Source organism: Podarcis liolepis (assembly GCF_965112155.1).
Source record: "Podarcis liolepis genome assembly, chromosome: 7".
In the NCBI taxonomy this organism is placed as follows: domain Eukaryota; kingdom Metazoa; phylum Chordata; class Lepidosauria; order Squamata; family Lacertidae; genus Podarcis; species Podarcis liolepis.
In genome coordinates, this window is record NC_139561.1 from 49,161,876 (window position 1) to 49,178,223 (window position 16,348).

A 16,348-nucleotide genomic window follows, 5' to 3' on the forward strand; every position below is an offset into this window, starting at 1 on the left:
CTGCCTCCTCCCCTTCTCTTCATTTTAAGTAGTGAAAAGAAAATAATGGAGTTGTGCAGGGGAAGGTTGCAGTTACATAATAATCACATTATGTTTTATTTTGATCAGGAAATTTTATTTTAACATGATTCATTGTGAGATGTTGGGCACTCTCACTGGCTGCATTCTGACAGTTTTCCTGACACTGCCTTACCTGATGATTTATGCAACCTTTCACATGACATAAAAGCCACTTCTGAGAATCTCATTCCTGTGCAAATTCCTTCCAGAACAAATCTGTTCGTAGCCCCTTTGACCCAGAAAATGGCAGGGTTAAATTTGGGGTGGTATTGTCAAAGAATCATAGAATTGCTGATTTGGAAGGGACCCTAAGGATCAACTAGTCCAACCCCCTGCAATGCAGGAATCTCAGCTAGATCATACATGACAGATGGTTATCCAACCAGTGGTGTAGCGTAGGGGGTGCAGGGGGTGCCGGCTGCACCGGGCGCAACATCTGGGGGGGGGCGCGCTCACACTCGCAGCTCTCTGCCCATACCTGGCTCACTCACTCTCTCTCACTGCAGTGCTGGCTGTGCGAATCCGATCCGAGCCGCCGGGTCGCCGCCAACTGTGGAGGGGGTAGGTGCCAGGCGTGCGGTGCGGAGAGAGAGCGAGGGACTATCTGGGGGAGGGACAGTGCAGCGGCCACCCAGCGCAGCGCTGAGCGCAGGAGAGAACCACACCAGACCAGACCAGGCAGCAGCAAGAAGAAGCTGGCAGCGGCGGTAGGTTAGGGGTTAGGGGGCGCAAATTACTTGCCTTGCCCCGGGTGCTGACAACCCACGCTACGCCGCTGTATCTAACCTCTGCTTTTATAAACCTTTGTGTTTTCATGGGGGAATCATGGGGGGACAGAAGTGCACATGCGCATGTGGGGCATTCCCTCTCTCCCTCCCCACCCCTCTATCTGCCTTAGTCTACCATCAGTAAAATACAAATACAGTAAGATTCACCAGCAGTGAAATGGTGCTTGGAGGAAATACACTGATGTTTGGCTGTGTGGCAGTTTTGTTAAGACTCATCTTTAACAGAAAATAGCTGGGAGAACTAAAGTGGAGAATTGGCTTGGCAAGAAAGCTGAAGTGATTGTCTTTTATTTATTTATTTGCAAACTTTCAAAATCTCTTGCATTTCACAATAATGAAGGTTGGACTTCAACCATAGTTTGAATGTATATAAACATTTGAATTCTGAGTTCAGAATTTGACATCCACAAGGGAAATTATTTCACCTGTTTTGACTGGCTAAATGAAATTAATATATATTTTGCTAAATTTCATTATCAGGCACTGTCAGATCATGTCAAATGCTGATGGCTACTGCATGCCAGCTTCAAGATTCTGCCAAATGTTGACAGCTGCCACTGCAGAATCCATGAATATGAAATGCTGATGCTGAACCTTAAATATTATTGGAATACTTGCACACACAAAGAGAGAGGTTGCCCAGAGAAAAGCTAGAGGAGCACATTTGCAGGGAAGAGATCAAATTAATCTCAGCTCTAGCTAGATTTACAAACTTCAAATCATTCTGGTTCAGAGGATTTTTAAAAACACACACATTGAGATGGGCTGGGCTTGTCTTACCTCAAGGCTTCTTCACATGTTGCACTGAACAGAGGTACAAGCTGTCTCTACAAATGTGCAAGTGTTTGTGTGAAATATTTGTATACAACTCAACTACTGTGTGCCTAAGTACAGAGACTTTGCACTCATTGAATGTTAGATATGAATAACTTTGCTATTTTGTACACAGATGGTACACTCATTGAATGCAATATGTGAACACTATTATTGTGTATGATGTGTTAATAAAGCTTGGCCAAGGAAGAATAACTTTAACCCTCTACTTATAATTTAACTTCCACTGCTGGGTATCTAGTGTACTAACCCAACCATTAACAAAACTTGTATTAGTGATTACAGCCTGGCAGCAGAATTGAATAGCATAGGAACACATAGAGGCATCAAATTATTTGGAGATAATGACTGGATGACTGGTCAGTGAAGGTGTTGGATCTTGTGTGGAGTTGTCAACTGGAACTCTGAAATTAGGCTCATCTGTTACCATTCTTGGCTAAGATGTAAAGAAAAATGCTTAGTATAGCATACCATATAATATTAACTTGGAGTTGTTTGACTTGCAACACAGATGCGTGCATATATAAAAAAGAATTCCTTGATGCCAAGATTCAAGTTTGGGGCAAGTACTCTCTGATGAGAGTTTAATTAATGCATGAATGGCATCAAGGAATGCCTCATACCACACACTCCTTAATCACTTCTCAGTAATGGTTGATTTCAGCTTTTGAGTATGGTCTTTAGGAACAGTCACGGTGCAATTGTGTTTGGCATACTGTTTGGTTATATGCTTGTTTGTACTTTTGGAACCCAGTGATGTCCATTTGTGATTGGGATATCAGCATGAAATCAGACCTGCCCAGGATCAGAGTATTCTGTTGTGAGTTCAGCTATTAGGCCGACACCCCAGTTGCTCCCCCTCCTGAAGTATGTTTCCTCACTCACAAAGTTACACCAAACCATTCACTACAACCTTTTCTTGGGCCACTGACTCAATATTGCCTATCCTATTAATTAATGCCATCATTTGTTTTCTAAAAGACATACCAGCAACAAATCAAGGAGAAATGACTTGTATATGATTTGGTTAACATTCTCCACAACCAAAATCCAAAGAATGATCTGAAAAGGTTAAGCAATTATTTGACAATTTTTTACAAAAAACTCTGGCTAATGCAAAGTAAAAGAAACTGGAGGAGACAAAGCTATTTCTGAGACAACAGAGGATATTCAGTTTCTGCCAATGGCTTCCTCTAACTATTATAGGTGGAAATCAAAGAAGGAAAATATATCATTTTCAAACCATTGATTTTCTATGCTGCAGCTGTAACACTGCCAGTTTCTTTGAAATATGCTATTGCAAAACCTTAAATACAATATATTATATTGTATTATTCATCTGGAATTTTGTACCTCTTTGATATGCTTCCTTTGCAAATGCTTGGAAATCCACATAATTTAAATAGGTAGTTTTATTTTACATTTTACAAAGGTACTTCAAATAATATGACTATTCTAAAATAAAAGTACTTCAAGAAGTTTCACCCTGTTGGTGTATTACTGCTGAATGGCACACACGGAAATCAGGTTTTTAAGTCTAGAGATTGATAAATCAGTCAATTTCCAGTCTTAGGTTTATTCATAAATCCATTCCAACCTGTTGCAACATTAATATGTAATTTAATTTACTTCAAAGCCATTTTAAAGTTATTTATTGAAAAGTCAATTTCAAATCCATAACCTGAAATTGTATATTCTTGGTGTTAGAAGTGCAACTGCAGGGATCGTTCAGTATGCAATTTAAGGGTTAATTCTCTTAATCTTAAAATCAACTCACCACAAGTGGGACAGGTGCAGATGTTGCTTAGCAACCAGGCATATTGACACAATGATTGTTGAGGTAGTGTGTTCTTTGATTGGCTGAATCATCCTGAGAGACGTTCTCCTCTCTTGGTGTTTAGTTGAAAGTATCCCTGCTACAAACAAGGCCTGAAGTAAACAAAACAAAACCTTTCTGTTCCTTTCTCCTCAAACTATACAGGGTGCTTTGCTGAGTATCCTCAGTAAAGTTTTAACAAGACTTTTCTCTCTGGACTCTGTCTGTGTTATTTAAGTGCCTTTGCTAATGTCCAGGAGAACAAGGGCAAAGAGGAAGATCCTATTGTTGAATGCCCCTTGCTTGCAACCATGGAAACATTCACAAGCCTTGCCATAAAAAAAAAATACTTAATAAAAAAATCTGTAAAAAGACAGAACCCAAGAGCACTCTAACATTTTTACTTCCACCCTGTTGGTGAGAAACTGCCAAGGATAATCCATCACAAGGATTATCCATATTTGGTTCTCCCCCCTCCCCTTGCCTGCTGTTGTCATAGTATTTCCCTTAAAATAAACTTTTATAAATGTATTTTATTTTTTTAAATACATCTTGCAGATCTCCTTTGCAGGCTGTGCTCTGTGTGCCTTCCACCACCCTCAGTACTTAAAGTATGATGAGTGGCAATACAGGATAGAGTCTTCTCTGGAGTGAGTTCCTTCCTGGAGAACTCTTTCCCTTTGGTAGTTCACTTTGTTTGTTCCTAAGCTCTTTTTAGGTTCCACACCAAGATGAATATCTTTCAGATGGGCTTTGGGGTTGCTCTGATAATGCCCCCCCCCTACACAATTTGTGCTGCCCTGATAATTATTGCTGATTGATGTTGTGCTACTAATTAGTATTGTATTTAAAACAGCAACAACATACATTTTATATTGTGTTTATAGCTTGGATCCCATAGTGGCTGGTGGCCCAGAAAGGGGTGGTGTGGTATTGTTGCTTACCTAGCTTCCCAATGCAGAAGTCACTGCCAGTAACCAAATTGGGGGGGGGGGACCATTCAGTAGAAATGTCAGTGCAGTGTGGGCACAGCAGTAGGAGTGTCAATTTGGCTCCAGCACTGCACACATAGCACATTGCTATCTCTTCTAAGTACCAGTTGAAAGCAGCTTTATTTTCTTCTGCTTGTAACAAATCCTAATGTTTAGGTCTGATTGTGTTTTTATTGTTAGGCTGCTGATACCTTAGTGTTTAATTGTTTCTGTAGCCTTGGCTTGTTTGCTTGTTTACTGCCAAGCTGTCTTAGGTGGCTTATGCAGAAAGGCACAGTGCAGATGTCTTAAATAAAACATCAATATTTAGAGAGCATTGCTATTTGTAATGATGCTATGCTCATTGCCTTGCTGAGGGCATGTCTGTGGGTCAGTGGAGAGGAGGGCTCATAAACTGCAGGGATGTTAGGATTGCAGTGCTTTGCACATCAATGTATGTTTAATAATGAGCTTAAGTTTGCCATCTGAAATACCCAGGACAGGTCCTTCTGCGTGGTGACACTGAGGATCTGGAGCTCACTTCCAAGGGAAGGTTCATCCTTCTGCCTTGTTTCTGATCTTGAGATAAAATTTGCTGACCCCTATTCAAACAACTGTTAAGAGTCTTCTGATTGTTTGAGGAATCGCTTGCTCTGGTTTCAGCTATTTCTTTACTGCTCAGCTGATACCATGTTTTATTTTCTATATGGGTGGTTTATTAAGCTATCAATGGAAGAGAGTATGGAGCGAGTCCTCTGTCCAGATTCTTTCCTAACATATTGCCAACTGGCATTCTTTTTCACTAGGTACTTACGTTACCAAAGTGACAGCCACCGATGCGGATGACCCTGTTTACGGAAACAGTGCCAAGCTCGTCTACAGCATCTTGGAGGGACAGCCTTACTTCTCAGTTGAACCACATACAGGTGGGTGCTTCTGAATGCTAACTTCCCCTGAGTTATATGATATGTGAGGAGCGCGGCTTCCTGAATGCTGCTTTGCTTCCTGCATTTCAACATAATGTGTAGGTAGGTGGCTGTCAACATTAGTCAATCTGCAGAGCGTAAGTATCTGACTCATTTCCCATGGCTGCACAGAAAGACCTGACAAAGTACAAAGATAAAAAAGGAAGAAGACTGCTTACAAATGTTGTTGCAGTAACAGAGCCTGAGATACCAAAAAAGGTCAAGTGAAAAGCCCACAGTTAGTGGAAATATTGCAACATATTTTAATAAGATGTTGTTCAAGTCCTCCAAACAGAAGCAAAACCTATTTGGGGGGGGGGGTGTTATGGGTGTGCAAAATTTATTATAGGTTGTTAAACCTTTCTTTTAATAGTGCCATAGAGTATGTATATACACACTTTTATACACTAGGTTCTACATTCTATGTTTCAACCAAGGTTGGGAAATCTCAGACCAGGGACTAAAAATGACCCCCTAAGCCTCTCTGTTAGACTCTCTGGTCACATTGGTGTAACATGGTTTCCAGTGCCAGGAGCCATGCGGAGGTGTGGTGGTGGAGGGAACTGGATAGAGTACGCATGTACATTCAACTGCCTAATAGCATCTGCATTGCCCAGGAGATCGCAGCCACAGAGATAAGTAAAGAATAACCCCAATTGTCTGGAAAGGTTACTTCCTAGTTTGCATGGAGAAGCCATTTTCAACAGAGCCCAGCATCAGAAGCACATAGCTGTGGGTGTTGTAATATTGCACCCATAATAATTTTGTACCTGGGACAACAGCCCTTGTGACCACCATGTTCTGCCACTGTCTGGAATCTTCCCACAATGCCCCACCTACACATCAACTCCTCAACCACACTCACCATCATTGTTCCCGGCTTTGCATTTTGGTGGTTTGTTGGTTTTCCCCCAGCTTGCCTAGATGGATAATGTGTAGAAACTAGCCTATTGCATAATGGTAAAATTTACATTATGCCCAGCTTTGGCTCTGACTCTGCCCCTGTGATTGCTAGATGGTTGTTAGAGGGAATTGTGGCCATAGGACAGAAAAGCTCTGGTTCAATCTCTGGCATCTTCAGTTAAAGTCTTTCTCCCTCCCTTTTTTCTTTCTTGTATTACATAAATATCCGATTGATACACACACACACATATATATAATTGTCCAGTAGCACCTTAGAGACCAACTAAGTTTGTTCTGGGTATAAGCTTTTGTGTGCTTGCACACTTCTTCAAATACACTGAAACAGAAGTCACCAGACCCTTATATAGTGGGAGGGCGGGGTGGGGTTTTTCTCAGGAGGGTAGCGGGAGATGGGTGATTGACTCAATGGGTATGGTAAACCTGTTGACGACTGTTAACGACTGCAATTAGTCCTACAGGAAAAAGCAATGGATAGTATGCAGATGATTAGCATATGTAATGAGACTGGAATCCAATATCTCTATTAAGACCAGGTCTCTCCATAGTTTTCAGTTTAGTGATAAGTTGTAATTCAGCAACTTCTCTTTCAAGTCCATTTCTGAAATTCTTTTGTAATAAGACAGCTGCTTTGAGATCCTGTATTGAATGTCCTAGGATATTGAAGTGTTCTCCTACTGGCTTCTCTGTCTTGTGACTCCTGATGTCAGATTTATGTCCATTTATCCTTTGGTGTAGAGTTTGGCCTGTTTTTCCAATATAGAGAGCTGAAGGGCACTGCTGGCATTTGACGGCATACACAATGTTAGAAGATAAGCAATTAAATAGGCCTGAGATGGTATGTTTCACGTTGTTGGGTCCTGTGATGGTGTTGTCTGGGTGTATGTGGCAGCAAAGTTGGCATCTGGGTTTATTGCAGGCTCTGGTACCAGGCTCCTTGGGGAAAACATGGGATAAATGTCCCATGTTTTGCCCAAGGAGCTCAACATACTGCATCTTACCCTCTGAGGTAGGTTATCTTTATCATTAACTCACCTATTCTTTTCTGTACTGAAGATGGCTCTTTCACTTGAGTGGAAAAGGATGATGGGAATTGTAGTCCATCAACATCAGAAGGGTCACACGTCCCACACTCCCAGCCTAACTTTCCACAGTAGCTCAGCAGGTTTAACACCAGTCTGTACCAGAAGCCATAATGACTGACCACTTGTCCCAGCATCATCTGTATTCTTCAGGTACATAATTTAAATCCGAAAGTTACTGAAACATTGCACTGAATTCAGACTTAGGCATGGCCAATACCACCCTGGTTCCTCAGCCATTAAGTGAAAACTGCCAGATGCTTGACAACCCTTTGCATTTTCAGTCCCAAGTAGGCAACAAAAAGGAGGATTGTTGAATTATGAATGCAGTGCACAATAGTTCCAAGGCTTTATATTTTGGAGACTGCTGAAATATTGAGTAACCTTAGAATGGAAGCTATTTACCTATTGTGACTTGTATTTTAGAAAGCATTACAGTTGGGCCCTATAAATTATATGACCTTCAGCTCAGTTAAAATTTGTCTGTTTAAGCTCTCAGTAGTGGATATGTATGGGTGCTTCTTTTGTGTTGGTACTGTTCGCTCTCTGTGTCTTTCTCTCTCATTATGCTGTCATTATGATGTGTTTCATTTCATTTCACCTATATTACATCTAGGGATGGGTGAATCTGTCAGCGTTGGTTTCTCTCAGTTTCTCATTTTTCCAGTCTTAAATTCTGTTCTCTACATTTTCACATCAGCTGACTTAAAAAAAAATGTTTTCCTGAAAATATATATTATTTTTCTCTATGTGTGTTTGTATGCAATTTTCCCTACATAAACATTTTTGCAAAAACATTTTGTTTCACTAATATTTGAATGTATTTATTTCATTAATACATCCAAAACAATATATGAACTGAAACTCAGTCATCCTTTGAAATTTGCACTCAGAATTATGCAAATTTCCAACCAAATATATCCAACCAAATAATATGCATACAAATCCATATATTAGGGGAACGTGTTAATAAAAATGCATATATTAGCGAAAATAACATACAAAATTGCATGTTATCATGGGGATCTGCTTGTATATTAGTCAAAACTGCATACAAATATTGGTTTATGAGGAGAACTTCACAGTAAAATACTGATAAATTTTCATGAGGATTAAAAAAAAAATTCCAAACAGCTGCAGAATGTGAAGAAATGAATTTAAAAATGGGGAAAATGAGAAACCAAGAGAACAGAAACTGGCATCTTCCTCCATCTTTATAGGACAGGTGTTATGATGCAGCCTAGAAGAGAACATCCTCTCCCCTCCACCTTTCTGAGCCTATGAGTTTTCTCCTTGAGTCTCTGAAATCATCTGCCCTGAGTCTCTGCCCCAGAGAATACATCCAAACGCCACTTGCCAACGCTTCACTTCTCATTCTGGAAAGCAAGGAAATGAGTTAGGAGAGAAGCAGTGATGGCTGATGCCCATTGAGACTGATAGGGTGGAAGGCAGACAACTCAACAGAAGGTGGAGCCAGACTTCCTCCAGTTCAATCCTCATCCCTCTCTCATATGAGTTCCACAACACTGAGACTAAGAAGGAAGAAGTGACTAGCCAGAGCCACCCCTCTGGCCTGGTTGTGTGTAAGAAGGCAGGCAGGTGAAGGCTCGCTGAGGGGTGGGGCAGTATCCTGTTTCCCTAATGGAGAGTAGGCCTCTCTAGCCTCTACTGGAGAGTAGGTCTGGAGGGAGAAGGGACCAAGCCCATTGGTTCCTTCAACACTATTAAAATAATTATAAGCAACAATTTAATCTGGATCCATAGCTTACACAATTTATTCAGAAGCGGAGACACTGTTGGTCATTTTGTCAAATACAAGTGGTACCTCGGGTTAAGAACTTAATTCGTTCTTAACCTGAAACTGTTCTTAACCTGAGGTACCACTTTAGCTAATGGGGCCTCCAGCTGCCACCACGCTGCTGGAGCACTATTTCTGTTCTCATCATGAAGCAAAGTTCTTAACCCGAGGTACTCTTTCTGGGTTAGCGGAGTCTGTAACCTGAAGCATCTGTAACCTGAAGCATCTGTAACCACTGTATTTTCCATGAGAGCTGAACACAGGAATAATGAGACCACTGGTCCATCTCCCTAAGAGTTGTGGCCCTCTGGGGTTTCAGACGGGAATCTCTCCCAGTCCTTCTTGAAGATTGAAACTGGTATTTATTATTATTATTATTATTAGTAGTAGTAGTAGTAGTAGTAGTAGTAGTACTTTGGCCATCTGGCTGGGTTTCCCAAGCCACTCTGGGCAGCTTCCAACAGAGATTAAAAATACACTAAAACATCAGTCCTTAAAAACTTTGTGCATGCAAGGCAGACGCGCTGCCACAGTGGTATACCACTTCCCTAAAATTCTCCAACGAGTTCAGAGGGAGTGGGAAAGCGGGGGGGGGGGAATGTGTCAGAAAATTATTTTCTTGCACCTGTGAAGTTGCATATAACTATTTCCAAATCAGGATCACATTTGTGTTTACTTGGGAACTCTATCTAGAAAGCCCAAAGCATAAAGGATGTAAATAAATCTTCAGAAGACAATTTTGTGATGTAGAATTCAATCTGCCTGGAGCTATTTCGAACTAGGAATATAAAGCCCTTAGATTCAAGCAGTGTGCAATTCGTTACTCAAGGAGCCACCTGTTTTAGAGCACAAGCACTTTAAAAAACCCAGCTTGATGAAAGAAATATGCCTCCAGATTTCTTGATAATCTGAACATTTGCAAGAAGTGTATATGATAATATCTTGTATGCACCGTGGACACTTTTACGGGTTTTATGGTGCAGTTGTTGGAAAGCCAGGACTAATAGATCAAATGTAGCTACAGTTTCCAGCAGTTTGTGCCATTGTAAATTAAACCGTCCCGGGGCTGGCATGCATAAAACATGTAAATGATGTAGGATTCTACGTGCATCTCTTGGAGTTTAGCAGTTTGCAGTTAAAACAGTATTGTTGTTTACAAGAGCAGGTGGAATAGGTGCAAAATATGTCTGGCGTTGAACAGGAGCCATAGCTTAGTGCACATGCTTTGTGTGCTGGAGGTCCCAGGTGTCGGCATGTTCAAGTAAGAATGGGGAAAATTCACTGCCTAAAGTCCTGTAATATTACTGTAACTCACTGTGTACAATGATGAGCTAGTTGGGCCGATGGTCTGAAGTGGAATAATGCAACTCCCTATGATATCTGGGTTTGAGGCTGCTTCTTGCATGTAATTAGATGTGTGCTTTTTAGAGCTGTGGATCTTTGAAGCACAGGAATACTAGCACAAATATTCTGGATAAAGTGACAACAGGCAAAAGAGGGAGGCCTGTAGTGGTTGAGGGTAGAACCATAGCTCACCGAAGGAGTATCTGATTTGTGTGTAGATGATACCATGGTTAATCCCTAGAATTTCCAGGTCAGACTGAGAAAGACTCCCTGTCTTAAATCCTGGAGAGCAGCTATCAGAGTAGATGGACCACACTGAACTAGATGGACTTATTTTTTTCATAGAAGATAGGGATTCTTAGCATGAATGGCAATTTGCAGTAAAATATACTTCAGTAATTCAAGCAAACTAGACTGGCCAAAAATAGCCCAGTGAGGACTAAACAAGCTGTAGCACCCTGCTTGTGGTTAACGCTTAGCTGGAATGAAATATTCAACGCAGCAACAGAGAAATTAAAAAAATAATTTATTTGTCAGACAAATAAATAAGAGGCACAGTGGTATATGGTTACCAAGCTCTGGCCTGGCCTCCTGCCATTATGGCCAGCACTTATATTTCCTTAATCCACCCCCCTTTGTTCCTCCTGTGGCTGCCTCTGTTCAATCAGCCTGCTCGAATTTCCTATTGGCTGATTGCTATAACCAATTTTAAGATACACCCATATCCTTCTGTCCTTATATGGAATACAAAGAGCTATATATTGTTACATCTATAAATGACAAATAAGTATTAATATATCTTACATGTGTCTCAACAAGGAATCTTAATTACCAGCTCACCTCTTGCCCTCCTTGCCCTATTGCCTTCTAAAACAAATGGTTAATAATTTTAAATTTTTATCTTGAACAGATGTCAGAGACCTTGGGTTCATATTCTCATGCATCATCAATGAAATATCTCCTTTTGGAGGTCTTTAAACAAATGTCTGACAGCCATTTGTCATGAGTGCTCGATTGGCGTCTCATTTCTGGCAGGGGGCTGGGCTCATCTGCCCCCCTGGTCTCCTACAGCAATATGACTCTATGAAATAAGAATTTAACATTTCTTTCTTTCTAGATCCTTTGCATAATTACATTTAAGCCAGGATATTTCATACATTATCATAGATAGCTTTTTAGAAGGATAAACTTCCTAAAAGTAACAAGGAAGGAACAGTTTACAGCCTCAAAATAAAATAGGAAAAAAGCCTCTTCCCCTGTTCACACTTCCCCCCCTTCTCCAGCCGGTTTGTTTTCCATGTGCTCTTGGCCTTTTGACCTTAGGCTCAAGTTTAAGGCACATGGTTTTATTTTACTGTTTACCAAACTCTTAATTATGTAGGGTCTGTGTAACCTTGGTCTTCAGCCTGTAATTCCAGCTTTTACGACTTTGAGAATTGTTTTCTGCTATCAATCAAAGGGGGGGGCCCTTGTCTAGGAGGAAAAACATTGCCTGTGTCCTTTAAACAGCTGGCCTTCTTGCCTGGCATGAAGCTTTTGAAAATCTTTAAACTCTCTCTTTAATTTAGGAACCTGATCAAGATATAAGCCAATATATGCCTTGATTAAAAATGCAGTCCATATTCAGATGCCACAATCCCCCCTTTCAAGCTCAAGGACCTTGCTACCAAGCGTCCTTGATAGCTTGATCTTCCTGAGTTAAAGCTCTGTATAGGGCCATGATATGAGGTAGAGTTTCATTCGAAATCATCTTGCTAATTGTACTTCTAAAACATGAGATGATACATGGCATCATACATAAAACCATTACTACTACCGTCAAGAAAAACAAGCAAGACAATAGTATCCCTTTGAGTCCTGTGACATTGGGTAACCATCCCATATCCCATCCTTCCCATGTTTGTACTGGGACATGTGCTATATTCTCCATCTTTGTGGCCAACACACGGATTGCCTCACCATTATCAGAAATGTTAAAGCAACAGGCATTCCCTGTCAAGTTCAAGACTCCACACAGGCCTCCCTGCCTGGCAAGTACATAATCCATTCCCATTTTCAGCTGCAAAATGGTGGCTCTACTTTCATCCAACTGTTGTGCAATAAGTCTCAAACTCTGGGCCGTTGCATTGGTTACAAGTTCCACTACTGCTTGCAATCGAATTATTCTGTTTAGATTATAAATAGGATCCCGTGCCCCTTGTATGAGCTCACCAGGATTCCAGGAGGCAGGATCATAATAGGCTATAATGCGCTCTGGTGGCCAATCATCAGTATCGCTCCAACTTTGGGTACTTCCTCCTGCTATATGAGAAATATCAGCGTTTCTTCGTGTACGCTTGGCCAAATTAGTGGGCATAATTCACATTGGTGGTAATACCCATCCCAGGAAACAAGTCCCACTCCATTTGGAAGGGAGTTTCTTGTATGCCCATTCTCCACATATCCACCACAACCATCGGGTCTGAGGGTTTTGGTATGTGGAGTGCATAAGGCGAAATATCACAAGGGGTATAGAGTTCACAGTGCAGTATGTTAGATTGCCTTTCTTCTGTCACAGTTATGTTCCATACCACTTTCCATGCATGAATAAAAGGAAGTGCACAGGGCAAGGTATTCCGAGTTCGATAGGTAGTACCGTGTGCCCAGGTATTCTTAATATTATCCCAAGTATAGTGACAATGAGAAGAGCCTATCATGGGAGAATCAGCTGCATCTGATGATTTATGTACACAGAATTCCCCTTGTACAGGTATAACTCGTAATGGTTTAGTTGAGTTCCATCCGGGGAAATTCTGTACTTCTGTTTGGTGTAGCATTTCGCTTACCATACCAATGGCATTTAATGGTATTGGTAATAAGGGCATACCTCCCTCTGAATCATCTGGCCCAAGAGAGCAAACAAGGCAATTGGTCCTATTTGCAACACTGGCTACCATTTCAGCTAAACCTACCCACATATTGTGGTCATAGCGGAATCCATATTTAGCAAATTTGGTCAAATTCAAGGACCCTTCCCCTTCCCAAGGGATCAGGATTAATAATAAAATCATGTTGATGTCTAGCATATGCATTCCTTCCACAAAAAATTACCTTATTGTGTTAGCATAAAACTATTAGTCCCAATATAATTCCCCCAGTGACAGAAATGGGGAACCACCAAGACCAAAACATATATCCCGAGGATCCCCAATGTGTAATATCTCTGATAATTGTTCCACAAGGGGGCAGTCAATCAATTGTATAAGAGAATCTTCCCTTTCACAGCGCTGGTTCAGACGCTCCTCAAGCTTCAGGCGTGCGCAGGTCAGCCAGCTTCCAGGTTTGTGGCTGCAGCAGGCCGGTCGTCTAATGTTGCCCGTGACCTAGCCCGTTCCCCGTAGGGCTAGGTACAGGGGTTTTTGGAGAGAGTCAGTTTTAAAGGATTAAAGGGGTCACCTTTGCATGTCCAACTGCCTTCGGACTTCTTCAAACGGGAGTGATGAATCCAGGGGGTCACCTCAGCTACCTTCACCGCTGTTGGAGTAAAGAGCAAGACGGTGTAAGGTCCACGCCACTTAGGTGCAAGTGGATCACGTTTCCACTCTTTCACCCATATGCTATGCCAGCCTGGAGCTGATGAATCGGCTTGGCAATGCTGCACGGCGTGCGCTCGAGGGCCCACCTGTTAAGATAAAAAACAAACAAACAAACACGGGAGAGAGACAAAAACACGGGAGAGAGATTGCACTTATCCCTGTGTCACATGGTCTCCTATTTGTTTGAGGTCAGTTGGAATATCCTGAACAAAGGAGGGCGGCCTCCCATACAGGAGCTCAAAAGGTGACAACTTAAGTCTTTTTGTGGGTGTGCACCGAACACGAAACAGTGTTATGGGTAACACGTCTACCCTCCTGAGACTTTAGACATATTAGTGGGCTTCTGGCATGCCCTGCAGATACCTTGCACAAGCGTCTGGCGATAGGTGGTAAGCCTGGCCAGGTGAATTGCATTGTTTGGATCCCAATTAGGATCTTCCAAGGGAAAGTTGTCCTGGAGATGACGGTCAATATTATAAATATTTCCCACTCTGGCCTGCTCACGCAAATATATCTGTGCCTTTTCAATTATGTCTCTGCTTTCCTCAGTGGTGAAGAGAGTATTCAGGAGCTGGCGACAACCTGTCCAAGTAGGACTGTTAGTATTTACTATTGAAGTCACCAAGTCCATCATAGCCTGAGGTTTTTCTGCGAAAGATGGGGTGTTTTCCAATTCATCAGATCCGTAGTCGTGAATGGAATATATTGCAGGGTCGAAGTTTGAGGTGGCCGTGGTCCGGGTTGCCCATTAACCAGCACAGGCTCCTCAAGTGCATCAAATACTCTTCTAAGAGGGGCTACTACGTGACCTTTCTCTTCGCTTTGCTCTAGGGGCCTCAAATCATAGGGGATGGTATTTGTCCCAAGGCGTTCTTTTAGCAGCTTTATACGCCTGGCTGTATTGCTTGCTGACCGATTAAGGTCTCCCTGTAACTTCTGTAATAATTCTCTAGGACTTGGATGTACAGGGGTTTGGGGTGGGCAATTAGTTGTTCCACTAAAGGAGACTGTAGATGGAGTTCTACTGGGACTCACAGGTGGAATAACCACTTCTGCTTGGGCTTCATTATAGGACTCCAATGCCTCCTGAAGATATTTTTCATAATCTATCAAGGAATCAAGTTCTGTGACTCCACCCCCATTATTCATTCCACTTTCTTGCCTTGGGGTTACAACTGGTGGAGGGTTTGAATTAGGCTCCCTTCGATGTGGAGCATAGGGTGGAGGTGGAAACACCTCTTCCTCTGGTCCCTCAAAAATAGGTTTGAGTTTATTTGGCAAGATTCCTTTCCTAGCTTCGGCTTTTACAGCCAATAATTTGCATCGTTGGACTTTGCATTCCCTTATCCATGGAGGATTTTTATTTAATGTGCTCAGCCAAGAATCTATATATGAAAATTGTTCTGGGCACCCTCCAGTTTCTTTGGCGATGTTAGACCAAAGTTTGCTTACTAAATTTATATCAAAGGTTCCTTGAGATGGCCATCCAATATTTTGTTTTGGCCATTCTAGTTCACATAACGTTCTCAAGCGTTCTGGCGTCATTTTGACTCCATATGCCCCTGAGAAGGCTTTCTTAAAATTATTTAACATACATTCAAAAGGTGTATTTCCCCCCCTTTGAACCCCCAACTCCCATTGTATGGCCCTGTGAAGTATCCACTCAGTCACTCACACACACACCTTACTGGGAAACGAAGTAGTACTCACTCCACACTTAGGTCAGCTACACATTGTACTTTCTCACACATGCAATGCGCCAGATACTTCAACCATACTCTACCTCCCAATCTTCCCTTTTCCCCCACCAGACCACCATCTGATATACCCAGCCACCTAGCGTACTCAGTTCCCCTTTACTGAGACGCAGAAGTTTGATCAGGACTTCTCTTCCTCCCAATTAATTGGAGGGCCAAAACCCCTTAGTGCACTTACCCTTAGCTGGTTCCCTGCTTATTTCTCTGGTCCCCCCGGTCCGTCGCCGTCAGTGGGCAGGGTATCAGACAGACGAGACTGCTGCGTTCCCCTGGAAAAATTTTTCCAGTGCGCGCTGGGTAGGCACAGTTGTCCTCTCTCTTGTACCCCGCTCAGTGAGGCGAAGGGGCTGCATTCCAGCAGACCACTTATCCGAGTCGCAGGCACCATAAAATGTAGCACCCTGCTTGTGGTTAACGCTTAGCTGGAATGAAATATT

At 42.1% G+C, this 16,348-nt stretch overlaps 1 protein-coding gene across 5 annotated transcripts in view; it reads left to right on the forward strand.

Annotated features, from left to right (window-relative positions):
• Positions 1-16,348, forward strand: part of CDH8 (cadherin 8) — a 236,167-nt gene that overhangs the window by 114,202 nt on the left and 105,617 nt on the right. For all 5 annotated transcript variants that reach the window (XM_083514956.1, XM_083514958.1, XM_083514957.1 and 2 more), the window contains one exon: positions 5,276-5,395. In XM_083514956.1, the coding sequence (XP_083371082.1) occupies positions 5,276-5,395 (120 nt within the window). The remainder of the gene's footprint in view (positions 1-5,275; positions 5,396-16,348) is intronic.